The 12,666-nt window shown below is 49.9% G+C and overlaps 5 protein-coding genes across 5 annotated transcripts; 3 read left to right on the forward strand and 2 right to left on the reverse strand.

Moving 5' to 3' along the window:
* Positions 1 to 734: 734 nt before the first annotated feature.
* On the forward strand, positions 735 to 1,819 carry POX_e07251 (uncharacterized protein; the record flags this gene model as incomplete). The annotated part of the gene is made up of 5 exons (XM_050116058.1): positions 735 to 997; positions 1,095 to 1,179; positions 1,233 to 1,397; positions 1,478 to 1,585; positions 1,667 to 1,819. The coding sequence occupies 5 exons, from the start codon at positions 735 to 737 to the stop codon at positions 1,817 to 1,819; spliced, it is 774 nt and encodes a 257-aa protein (XP_049968518.1).
* Positions 1,820 to 2,888: 1,069 nt separating this feature from the next.
* On the forward strand, positions 2,889 to 4,977 carry POX_e07252 (Zinc cluster transcription factor acuM; the record flags this gene model as incomplete). The annotated part of the gene is made up of 6 exons (XM_050116059.1): positions 2,889 to 3,084; positions 3,273 to 3,403; positions 3,495 to 3,777; positions 3,847 to 4,598; positions 4,665 to 4,858; positions 4,926 to 4,977. 6 exons carry the CDS (start codon positions 2,889 to 2,891, stop codon positions 4,975 to 4,977), a joined length of 1,608 nt encoding a protein of 535 aa, XP_049968519.1.
* Positions 4,978 to 5,375: 398 nt separating this feature from the next.
* POX_e07253 (uncharacterized protein) lies at positions 5,376 to 8,359 on the forward strand (the record flags this gene model as incomplete). Its single annotated transcript, XM_050116060.1, has 12 exons — positions 5,376 to 5,685; positions 5,740 to 5,793; positions 5,966 to 6,108; positions 6,165 to 6,371; positions 6,451 to 6,504; positions 6,561 to 6,617; positions 6,683 to 6,846; positions 6,896 to 6,978; positions 7,031 to 7,191; positions 7,262 to 7,456; positions 7,509 to 7,778; positions 7,835 to 8,359. 12 exons carry the CDS (start codon positions 5,376 to 5,378, stop codon positions 8,357 to 8,359), a joined length of 2,223 nt encoding a protein of 740 aa, XP_049968520.1.
* Positions 8,360 to 8,890: 531 nt separating this feature from the next.
* POX_e07254 (uncharacterized protein) lies at positions 8,891 to 9,109 on the reverse strand (the record flags this gene model as incomplete). Its single annotated transcript, XM_050116061.1, has 1 exon — positions 8,891 to 9,109. One exon carries the CDS (start codon positions 9,107 to 9,109, stop codon positions 8,891 to 8,893), a length of 219 nt encoding a protein of 72 aa, XP_049968521.1.
* Positions 9,110 to 9,160: 51 nt separating this feature from the next.
* POX_e07255 (uncharacterized protein) lies at positions 9,161 to 12,425 on the reverse strand (the record flags this gene model as incomplete). The annotated part of the gene is made up of 2 exons (XM_050116062.1): positions 9,161 to 10,706; positions 10,777 to 12,425. The coding sequence occupies 2 exons, from the start codon at positions 12,423 to 12,425 to the stop codon at positions 9,161 to 9,163; spliced, it is 3,195 nt and encodes a 1,064-aa protein (XP_049968522.1).
* Between the last annotated feature and the right edge of the window lie 241 nt (positions 12,426 to 12,666).

Raw genomic sequence — 12,666 nt, forward strand, 5'->3', positions numbered from 1 at the left:
CAGGCCCAGTTTAGTAATATTTTTAGACCACACATACATAGGTTGGAGCGACAAACCCATTTCGTAAATTCCTTCGAGGCTAGACCTCAGCATAATACATCCTAGAACAGAGTGACAGATGGCTGTTAGTATTTTCACTCCAGTCTCCCGACAATTGAGTATCTTGATTGACTTCCATGGGAAAATCATGGAGCAGAAAAAGGTGTCTTGAACGGCTACGAATTAACGGATAACATAACGGGGGTAACTAAACTCCCGAAGAAGAAAATAAGAAAATAATATGCTCCGAGAGCGATGATGACAAGGATCCTTCCCAGTAGTTTCTAGGGGTGGGTCATCAAGATATAAAGCTGGCAGGTGGCTGCTGTGACCAGGAAACATAAGCAACCTTGGGCCCGATGTATCCAAAGAATTGATGCCAGGTGTTGCAGTATCCGTTGATTGTACCATCTACTTTCCGGTCGTGACTGCAGCAGCACCTTTCGGCTTGCTGCTCCTAGTGACTTTTGTGCTGGTCAGGCATGCCACACACTGGAAGTATGCAGTGCGTAGGACATTGATAGCACATGCCTACATGACATGCCGTTGCTGATCTGCGGAGGAACGTGCAGGCGGCTGGCCGTGCATGAACGACGCCCCCACCGCTTTGTTTTGGGCAACGCGTCGGGCCAACCTCGCCATGACATCTACCAACAGTGTGCTGGCCTTAGTGTCAGTCCTCCCATTTACTCGTCATGCCTTCCAAAAGAAAGCGCTCCAGAGGACAGGAAGAGGAAAACTCCGAGAATGAATCACAGAAGCGTTTCGCCTATCTAAAGCCCAGCGTGCGCCGTATCCCTGAGAACACTATCAAGACCAAATGGTCCACACTCCCAGAGTCTGTACAGGAAAGGATTCAGGACTTGTTTTTGTCTCTCGAGCGCCCCGTGATTGTAAGACAGCAAAATGAGCGGAAGCGCATCGAGGCTCAGAGCGCAGTGCGGGCTGTGGTAAAAAAGTATGTCCTTCTTTCTCTCTGTTGACCAGCAGGCAGGGGTCGATTGGATTGTGTAGAGGCGCAACGAATGTTCGCTGACTCAGGCTTGTCGAATCAGTCTCTCGAAACGTCTCCCTCGAATGCCATTTCCCCCAATAACAAAAGATTCGAACTTCGACTACGAGTCTGCCATTGATGAACATGTACGTCATTCATTCATAAGAAAGAAGGAAAATTATCTGCTGACAAGCTGCAGCGCTCACTGGAAGCGAGCCTGGCAACTATTCAAGATAGTGCCGATCTGCTTCGCGCAGAAATTTCCAAAGAAGAGTCACTCCTCGCGCGAGAGAAGCAATCACTTCAGGAGATGGAAAGAAATGCCAAGAGTGCCGAGGCTGAGCGGAAGCGATCAATGAAAAAGGTACCCTATTCTAGATTGCAAACCTTGCACATTCTATTCTCCTTGTCATGTTTGCCATGATTCTGATATATCTATTGTAGGAACATTCTGTCCTGCGCCAGCTCGATGATTTGCCGGAGTCCTCGTTTGAGGACGGTGACCAATTTGCGCCGTTCAATCCTACAAAGACACCCGTCACTCTGGATCAGGTAGAATACCTTCGAATAACGTTTTTTGGGTCGGTTACACATTTATTATCGAATCAACACGCTGACTCCAATCTCTCTCAGCTCGATGAGGATCCTGATATTCGGAAGCTAGTGCTCCAGCTTCATGGCCATCTTCAGTCCATGCAGGCTAATACAGCAAGTCTGGCTGGACTTAGCGATGCAATCACGCGATCTCAAACTGCATTATATCTTTTGTCAAACCCGAATGATTGATCGCCTGTGCAACCCGTTTTTTACCAACACTTCCGCTCAAGCCTCATTTCGTCTCTCTTGCACCGAGAGGAAAATCTTAATGCGGGTGGCATTCCAGGCATACGATCATCACAATTGCTGCCTGTACTTCGATTCTCTCTGTGAACCAAAGCGTGGGCATAAGTTGGGGCATTTGTTTCATGCAGCTCCCTTAATCGCGGGGATTCTTTGAACAACTTCAAGGTCCCGAAAGCGTACTTTGATCTCAATACAGGCTCAAAGACCAGCCTGCATGATATGTTCGGCTTTACCGAGATCATGATCTACGAAAGTCGAATTCTGCCCGAGCCAGGCATTTTGTTTCGATGTCTTGTTTGCGTAAAAACACCGGCGAGGTCATGCATCCAAGACATAAGCAATTTTCAGAAAGGCGTCATGCGAGATCTCTGCCTTTGGGCGTGCACAAGGGATATTCCACGGAGTGGTTGCAATCTCAGCAAGACGTGTGTCTTATCCAGATGCGGAATCCCAGGTAGTCGTACACATGACATGATGGTTGCGCCAAGCAGGTACGGCACAATGAGGTTCTGTCACATTTACTGAGGCCCTGTATTTTGCTCTGGATTCCCATGACTCCGCATGTTGATGGAGAATGTAAATTGAAAGACCAGGAGAATGGGCTCCGGACCGAGTATTACGTGCATGGAATACGTGAACACTTGGCTGGGTGTGAACATGAATTTTGCCTGTTTTTACAAATAACTGTGAATTATCCATTAAGTTGGGTGGTTGCCTGGAAAGAATCTCGTAGGTGTCTGTTCCAAGCCAAAAAGGTTGAAAATGCCATGTGGGCATGTGCCCTCCGCCTGTTCTCCGGTGCGGAGAACATCGGAGGATCCAGTCTGCCTTCCTGACCACCCCCCGGCTCCGCTTTCGTCTCCAAGAACCTCAAGAAGCTCTAATGCACGACCTCTCCACTTTCTGGAATCTACAAATCAATTACCGTCAATATTGCGCAGCCTAGCATGACCTCTGGTCTTTGATTGGAATCACTCCCCAGGAATATTCTTAATCGTCGATACTAGCCACCATGACGGAAAAACGCACATCGGCGTCGGGCGCAATGTCCGAGAACAACGGCGCAAGCGCCAGATCAAAAGTCACGACGGCAGATGCGAGGAAAGATGCACGACCGAAAGACTTGCCAGCAACATCGGCAGTGAAATCAGAAACATCTGGAACTGGAAGCCATGCGAGCCCCAAGAAGCGCCGCAAGGTAAATCACGGTAAGTTGCTGCGCGCCCCGCACATGTGACTGGATTCCGTAAATGCCTTGCTTTCGCATTGAGGGGCTTCTTCACTCAGACTCTTCGCTGACAAACAATGTAATCGCAGCATGTGTCTATTGTCGTCGTTCGGTGAGCCTCCTACACAATACATACTCGCGCGAGCGTGGGATTATGGTTTGCGACAGCGGCCAAAGAACCGTACCTGCGTCAACGATTCTCGCTTAATTCTCGCGTTGCAAGCGATTCCTCGAAACACAACTGTGCTGACTTGATACTAATAAACTTCGCCGCACGACAGCATATGACATGCGACTCGGTATGCTCTTCCTGTTTATGCGCTAGATTTACTTGCGACTCTCACTGTGGCCGGCGGGAGAAACTCGTGTTGATTAACCTCGGTCCCACAGGAGCGTCCCTGCACGCGTTGTATAAAACGCAATATCGGCCATCTTTGCCATGACGAACCCCGAGAACCGACAAAAAGGCGGGACACAGATCATTCGGCGGCGGATGAGGAAGGGTCGTCGAATAACGAGCTGAGCAGCGTGCAAAATATGCGTACGAGCGTCGACTTATCGGACCCTATCAAATCCCAAGTCCTTACAGATGGCTCAATGGGTATTACCCCCTCGTCGGTGCAGCCATCGAGTTTGATCTCGTCCAGTCAAAGTCTTGAGAACCAACAGCAGCGTGAGTGCAGATCGCAGTCAAGGACGTCACATAAATTTCGCACGGCCCATGACTGACCTCAATGACCAGTGTTTGCCTACAACGAGTGGCTTGGTGGCCAGACTCAATTTCAAGACATGCATCCACTTCATCCGTCATATATGTTCAATGCGCCGGAGGTGACGAACGAATATAACCTGCTAGGTGACTTCCTCAGTAACAGCTTACTCGATGATGGGACCCTCTTTCAAGATCAAACCATGCAGAACATATACGCTGATCCAACTCTCATGGGCTCTGCCAACCCGACCGGTGGAAGTAATAGCCTCATCGCGCCAACACAGCCTGCGCAGACAACGCAAAGTCAGGACCCGCAAGGAGACTCTATTGGGCGCTCAGCCTCTACTTTGGGCAATGACAAAGCTCGCGAGACATACTACATGACAGCCGCAGACCCATCTGGTTCTGATCCACCCGAGGAGCGGATGAACAAGCTCCTCAAGGCAAAGTATGACGCGGGACTTTTGAAGCCATTTAATTACGTAAAGGGCTATGCAAGGCTCAATCAATACATGGAGAAGAACATGCATCAGGCATCTCGGCAAAAGATTCTTCGCCAGCTTGACAAATTTCGCCCCAAGTTTCGCGAGCGAATGCAGAGTTTGACTGATGTTGAGCTAATCCTCGTGGAGATGTGGTTCGAGAGAAGTCTGATGGAGTATGATCGTGTGTTTGCCAGCATGGCTATCCCAGCTTGTTGCTGGCGGCGAACTGGCGAGATTTTCCGCGGCAACAATGAGATGGCGCAGCTGATCGATGTACCAATAGAAAGCTTAAGAGATGTAAGCTTTTGTGGATTCATCATTTTGGCTTTGCTTGGGTCGTGACTAACATACAGTGAATTCCAGGGGAAATTGGCCATTCACGAGTTCTTTGTTGAAGATCAGCTTGTTAGCTACTGGGAGAAGTTTGGTGCTATTGCATTTGACAATACCCAGAAAGCTATGCTGACGAGCTGCACTTTGAAGAGCCCCAATAACCCAACAGGTGAGGGTATTCCTTGTTGCTTTTCATTTACTATTCGACGAGACAATCACAACATGTAAGTTTTTCGAATCGTGACATCAAGCAACAGCGAAGTGAGAGGGCCTAACCTACATTCTTGACAGCCCATCTCTTATTGTTGGCAATTTCTTGCCCATTCAGCGAACACACAGATAATGAGATTGTAAAAAGTCACTCAGAATGCGGCATTGACGACGTTGTCCCACAAAATTCGAAGAAACAACCCCATCATGTCCTGTGACGTGTGGCCCTTGGATGGTGTTCTGCGTGTGTTGCTCTGGGCCAGATATTGATCTCTAGTCTGGAAATTAGCAGGGCTCTGACTGATGATACCCAATGTCTCTATAAAATATCGAAGATTCAAATCTCAAGACGTATATAAGTTTGTGCGCGTGCGCCGGAAATCGTGAAACGTGATCTTATGGGCAGGTGACTTTCTTGGTTGGCTAAGACCCCAGGCCAACTTCCTCGTCCGCGCAAGACGTAGCCTCATTCCCTCACTTTCTGAATCTCGGTAAAATTGGCTGGTTCTCTCTGAAGCCCTAATCTCAGAAATGCCACCGGATTATTCATCATCCTCGATAGCTTCTATTGCAAAAGGTCCGGTGGACCAGGTGACTGCATTGGCAACAAAACTGCCCCAAAGGCAGAATGAAATGCCGACTGAACCGTCTCTAAAACATGTTACGGAAATTCTGACGGAGATTAATCTCTGCCTCGATCTCTCTTCAGATGCAATGATTCTATCGGACTCTGAGCGGGTGAAACTCGACTCTATCGCGACTGGGCTGTGGAACTCCTGTCGTGAGCGAGTCACAGCAGCTTACCTGAATGACAATTACGCAACGACAATGATCTGTGGGGGTAGGTAATGTTTACTATGACATGCTGAAGATGAGCTGAAGACCTTTTCCCCAGTACTTGCCGCTACCATCGCTTTTCTCAACCTCGCGTCGCCTTTCACTCGTTCAGGTCAGTGAAATCTACCACCTGTATCATATAAAGTAGGCCAGCGCTAAATTACTTCTTCCTTCTCAATGACAGGCTTTCTGAGGGCTTGCGAGCCCGCTTTCGAGGCTGCACGGATTTGCATTGGTAATTGACATCCGTCCCTGAGGGCAGATGAAGGCTGACACCTTGGAAGACAACAGTCAGCTTGAAAGTGCCCTTCGAATCCTGAGGTCACTCGCAAGGCGACTAGACACTGTTAACAAGCATGTCCCATCCGTTGACAAATATCTACTGGACTCGGTCTCAGCCGAGTACCACATGCTTCGAGCATATTTGGTATTTGTCACTTTGCGTTGACATTTATTCGTTGACTAACTGCAGATTTTTTGCAGGCTTGGAAACAAGGGAACACGGGCCTTGTTGATCATTTTCTCAACAAAATTCCACCAAATAGGGTAATCAGGAACCACTATGCCATCGCAGAGGGGTATCTTTATATTGGACGAAGTGAGTTGGAAGTCGGCCAGTATGATCACTCAATAAAATGGCTTGAACTTGCTCTATCACACCTATCCGCAATTAGAGATGGTGAGAAGTGGGTATGCGCAAATTTTGCATTGCACATCCATCACACACTAGGTTAGCCTATCTGTTTCTATCTCTTTGATTCTTGTGCAGACTTACTTACGCTCCACAGCGTGGGCATACATGGCTGCTGAAAGCTATGATCAAGTGAGAAATGAGATATCAGCACTGAGAACAGTAAGTGCAACTGCCCATTTTTCTAGTATGAGCTTTTTGGGCCTATCGTTGCTTTGAATCTTTTGCGATTCTTGCCTCAATTCGTATGCCAAGTCTCGACACGGAGCCTGTCAGTACCTATCATCAGACACACTGATTATCTTGCAAGCAATACGAGAATGTGCCAGCAGTGCAAGTCCTGGAATTGGAATATATCCGTCGCAAGGTAGGATACTCGCGCCCGCCCGAACTTGCAGAAATTGCAGAGTATACGCGAGTCGCGGGGCTTCTGCTTGGCTGCACGGAGCACCATTCCCACGCTGCAGACTATCTGTAAGCTTCACATCTACAGTCAAGAGACAAGCAAGGCTAATTTTCTCAGGCTTCCGCTTACATGGCTATCCATGGAGCTTGAGCATCGGGAGACCGTGGACGAAGGAGGCATGCTTGACCTGGCGAGTGCAGGTACGTCGTTCGGCAGCATGCACTTGATAAAGGTCTATTTTCTCACGTATAGCAGTCCTAGATTGCACGAAAAATGCCCTCAAAAGACCAGACATGGTTCTTTCGGATTTTGCCCTGCAATCAGCCTGCGTGGAGTTATACAATTTGACTCTTTTTATATCGAACCTCTTTCCTGACACTGAGGCCGTAATGATCCTTGAAAACTCGCAAAAGGTTTGTCGATTGGACGAAGATGAAAATCGTAACTTCTGCGTACAAAGTCTCACTTCTTATGTGGTCCCAGGTTCTAGAGCTCGCTAAGCAACATATTGAGACTCGTCGAGGAGCAAATGATGAGCACGAGTACGTGAGCGGCACTGAAACTCCAGCGTTGGAATTGACATCATCCCAAATTGATTTTGTTGCTTGCCAATTTCTTTTCCTCGAGATCAGCATACGTGACCAGCTCGTGCAATCCTGTAGTGATGAAGGAGTTCAGGTAAGATCCAGTTGAAGGATAAGTCCCCGACCAAGAGGCTCATATCCTACAGCGTGAGCACTACAAGAAGATCCTCGAGGCCATCAAGTCGATTCATCTACTCTCGCACAAAGCTCACACTCGGGCTGTAATAGACGACGAAACTTCTCGCACTCTCGGCATTAGTCAATTCGAAGCCGTCATCGCGCTGAAAGAATGGGGCGCTGTGCCCGAGATCCTCAGCAAAAGCGAACAATACCTTGACGTCCCACTTTTTGAATACTTCATGAACTGCATTCTACAATCTGCCATGCCTGCACCATTATCGGCAAGTAGTCTTCACGTAGGTATCACGAATTACGTTGTTTGATTTGTCATGGACACTGACCTTGGGTCCAGTCACTTTTAAGCATCGGGAGGGAGCGTGTGACAACGACCATGCCCACCCGCAGCTACACGGAAGTACTACCTACTTGTCTGAAAAATTTATATACGTTTGCACTGGCTGCTGCCAGATCGTCAGCTCTTCCGCAGTTCATAGAGGATGTCGAGGCGCCGACGTCTTCAGATTACTACTGGATGGCCGAATATGCCGTTGACGAGATGCTGTCTTTGGCTGCTGGCAAGCTGGATTCCGAACCAAGAGACCGGAGCCAGGAGCCCAACACTCATCCCAACATGAACGAACTTACATCATCTGCGTCCTCCCGTATAGCTAACAGACGGCAACTGCATCCCGTCAAGGAGCTCGAGTACCTCGCGACTTGCACGTTCAACCAAGCAATGGACTTTTACTCCGCAGAAGACGATGAAGCTTGTTTACGCTGGGCTGAAAAGGCAGGGCAACTTGCAAAGCTGATGGGCACTTCACAGGGTGATTATCTGATGACTTTGTTCGAGGACCGACTTGGAGGCTTGTTTTAGGATTAGAATGGTTACCTGGAACCCCCTGGAGATCATTTTTGATCCATTGTCCTTTGCGACATAGTACTAGGTGTTATCACTAACAGGAGCGTCTCCCTACATTTAAGGCTCTGTATTCTATCTTTCATTGTTCTTATTATCCTGGGCAATGATTCGCAGGACAAGGGAAAAGAGACAAAAAAAGATCGCTTCAGAGAATCTCAAAACTGAGTTCTCGGGTAGACATATACCTGATTCCAATCCAATCCAGTGGTCCTATTGACACACCAGGAGTGAGAGCTGTGATGAAGCGATAGTCAAAACTAAGAATCAGGATTTAAGTCGTGGGCAATTCGCTCTTTGAAATAGAAATTATGTTGAAACGTACAAAAACAATCATCACAAGGGAATCCTCGCGGCTTGCGCTTCAGGCTTTGGGGGCCTCAACCAGTGTGCTAAATAATGTGGGTATCATCGGAATTGAAGTTTTGGTGGTAGGGGATTCAGGCAAAGGGAATGACGCCAAGACGAATGCACCCTTGATATCCCTTTTCAAGCCAGTGGAACGAGGAAAACCGTGGACCGGCAAACCCATGCAACGAAAGCCGAAGACTTGATTTCGAAAACATCAAGTGCGCTTGAAAAACAGCGGAGAAGAGAAATGTTCAGTGGGATGTCACTGAGAATTGGTGATTCTTTTCGAAAATAAAAAAATTCAGACGAATGCTGAGTGTTGAAATGATTGGCAAAGACTGATAGGCCATTCTCCATTTGATCCACAGTCAAAAGGAACAAGCCCAAAGTCAGGACGCGCGATGATCATTAGTCCGCAGTGGCATCATAAGAGCGGCACCTTGAGACCTGGCGCACGGATTTCTGTCGCAGCGAAGGAGTAGAAGGCACATGACGTGGTTGACGTGTTGGACGCGGTGACACAGATTGGCTAACATCTGGTGGCCTGTCCAGATCTTTGCCGCTACTGTCAGTTTCCGTCTCAGTACTTTCGTCGCTCCTGTCTCGATTGCCAAGGGCTCGCAAGGTAGCTGTGAGTTCTCTCTCGAGCTCCTTCTGTGCATGAGGGTGCTTTCTCGAAACATGCAGCTTCTTCCGATATGCTCGTAGAGTTCGACAAAGCTGTTCAGTAGACATATCCAAACTACCAAAGTCGCTGCGACCCAATGTTTTTGTTCGCGAGCGGAACTCCGCTGAAGAGCGGCGATTGCTGCTTCTTGAGGTGCTTGACTGGGCAGGTGTGGGCGTATGAGACTTCGTCCGGGGACTGACTGGCGACGGGGATCGTCGCATTGTGTCGTTCAGAGCCAGGGAGGTTGAAGAGCGAGAGTACGGTGGCGAGGGTGTCTCGGTGCGGGCGCCTTTTTGAGAAATTGACGGGTTCAAAGAAAGTCTGGATGTTTTTCTAGCCAGCGTCGGGGAATATGCACGAGCTGGTGTTGGTGTCCCCAAGGGACTGGAAATGTCCGGCCGCTGGAAGCCAGCTAGCTCGCTTCGCGAAAGCACTTTTCGCAGGGGTGGCTTAGCTGCGGCCGGTTCTTTGACCGGGCCATCATCGTCTCGAAACGCTTGATTAATTTCAGGAGAGAAACATGGCTGCACGGACAGATTCCAGATCATCAACAGTCCGTCGAGACCAGCAGTGATCAAATTTCGCTTGCCCGGTTGACCACTGTCGGAATCGTTATACGGCTGCTGAAGGAGCACATCGGTGACTCCCTCCGTGTGCCCGAATTCACCGGTGAGCAAACAGTCTTTTTCCAGATCATATACTCGAATCGACTTGTCGGTGGTGGAAACCCCAATGAGAAGCTTGGGACACTTGTCGGGGATCTCAGTTGTGATTATCAAGGAGCTCATTACCACCGCGTCATTTGCCTCGGAGTCCGAGGCACGAAAGCTGTGTAGTTGCCGGCCAGACGGAATGTCGAATTTAAAAATGCAGCGGTCCATGCTTGAGATGTATAGGGTATTCGAGTCATCGGGACTCAAGGCCATGGATACAGGCGACGCCTTCAGAGTTATGACCTTGGTGATCAGATAGGCAAAACATGTGATGCCCTCTTCCTCCCTGGTCGCACGCTCGCGGATGACGACAGTGCGATCTCCAGAGCTCGAAAGGAGCTTTTGACCATCGTTGAGAAAGAGAACCTGTCCCACGGCACCCACATGTTCGTCCATGGTCTGCGTCAGCTGCAAGTTCGACTCGGATTTCAGGAACAGCTGCACCATTCGATCACGGCCAGCACTGGCCACCAGCCAGCAGTCTTCCACCTTTTGAAGAGCGAGATCTGTGATCTCAGCCCCGTGGGCACGTATTTCCTCAGTGCATTCCCAACTTCCCCCCAGATAAAGTCTGTAGTGGAAAAATGAGCTGGTCAACTTTGTTTGGACTCCAAAAAGCACGAGACACACGAGAGACCAACCTGACAACTCCGTATTTGTCCCCGGCCACAAACCAATCTGCATTGTCTGACGCCCTCAGAACCTTCAATTCGTTCGAGACATCCTCTTCTCCAGCGATGCTTTGCTCTACTGTCACTGTTCTCGAAAGAAGACACTTCCCACTCAAGTCCCAGAAATTCACTGAACCATTGCGAGACCATGAAAAAATGTCTGCTCCCAGGATGTTGGGCGTTCTGAGCGCACGGATGCCCAGGACAGGGTCTCGATGTGCTGATATGCAAGCTATTCCGCGGTCCAGCTCGCCCTCCTCTGGAAGATCCGTGATGGGGTAGACCTGGATCTCTCGCGTTGCTTCTACCGTGACCAGGTATGACGAGACTGCGCCCATGCAGACAAGCGCGGGATTTCTGGCGTTTCTGGTCATTGCTGTTTTATCGGTCCGGGATGGAGGGACAGATAAATCAGGTGACGGAGATCGCAGCTCTTCAAAAGTGAGGCGTTGCACTCGCCTGTCACGGCCGCCGATCCATATTGTCTCTTGGTCCAGGTCCACCGCTACGGAGGTGATGGCAAAGTCTACCTGTCTGGCCACGGATAACCGCTGGGACGCCTCACGGTCGTCCAGAAAACAGACGGCGCCTGATTCAGTTCCCAGTACAGCCTCTCGTTCGGAGATGCCGCCGATACATGTGAACGTGTGATCACTCAGTTGTCCAAGAATGCAATTTCGCCCCGAAAGAGCTTTGGGAACCGGGCTGGATGACGAAGTTCCATCAACGATCAACCTGGACTTTGTTGGCGACGCGGGCCGTATAATCGGCAGCCTCCAAACTTTGACGTGACGGACCCCGACAGTGACCAACGCCAGGCCCACCCAGCGAATCTCGCGTACAATTGATGTGCATTTGTTTGTAGAGTGCAGTTTGGCAAGCCCATTCTTCAAATTGATGGACCAGATGAAGAGAAACCCATCATTGGGATTGCCGAGAGTGGCCAAGTACTGCGAATCTGGGCTGAAGGCGAGACTGCAAACTCCAAAGGTGTGTTCCGTGATGATGGACAGTGGCACGTCAGGCGAAGAATCCAAGGCGGTCGAGAAAAGAAGCACTCGCGGATTGTATCCAGTCTCACCCACAGCCAAAAACCGGCCATTGGGGCTAATTGCGACGCATGTCACGGCCTTGACCCTCTCTCGCGAGGACCACGTGCGCGGACTTCCATTATCCGCCGGGTCATTTGATGGTGAGCTGTTGGGCAGTGTGAGATGTGGGTTTGAACGAATGTGGGCGAGGGAACGTGAGCGAGGGTCTGGAGTCACTGGCGGAGTGGATTGATTGTAGAAGGAGATGGTGGGATTGATGCTCGTTGCTGCTGGACGGGCTCGGAAGAATCGCTGAGACACATTGCCGTCATCGTCGACTTCCGCGAGGACGGCGGCGGAGCCCGCACACAGTGCGAATCTACGACTCGATTCATGGCTGGAGAAGCCATTGGGCGTTGAGCTGGTGGTGCCCAGCACGGTCTGGAGGGACAATGCAGAGATATGAGACGGCTTGCTCGGTGATCGAGCCCCCGGTCGCAGCACGGGCGAGTTGGACGGCGTGATTCTGAGCGAGGATCCTGGACCGACGAGCTTCGACTTCGTGCTGAGGGGCGCCGTGGTGGCCATCGCCTCGGGGGACTAGGAGAGGCGAAAGGTCAGAGTCCCCAGAGTGCGCAAGGTCTAAGCATTTCACGGCGGACGCATTCGAAGCAATTGCGTGTCCGGACCGCGTGCTTCCAGGGTCTTCTGCTGAGTTACAGGGACCTCCAACAATCAGGCGAAATTGCAGCGGCCAGTGGGGATGGAATGCGATAACGGATTGATGTGGGGAAGCTCGTGGTGATTGCTGTGATCGAGTGTCGATGGC

The sequence above is a fragment of the Penicillium oxalicum genome, chromosome V (assembly GCF_001723175.1).
Source record: "Penicillium oxalicum strain HP7-1 chromosome V, whole genome shotgun sequence".
In the NCBI taxonomy this organism is placed as follows: Eukaryota; Fungi; Ascomycota; class Eurotiomycetes; order Eurotiales; family Aspergillaceae; genus Penicillium; species Penicillium oxalicum.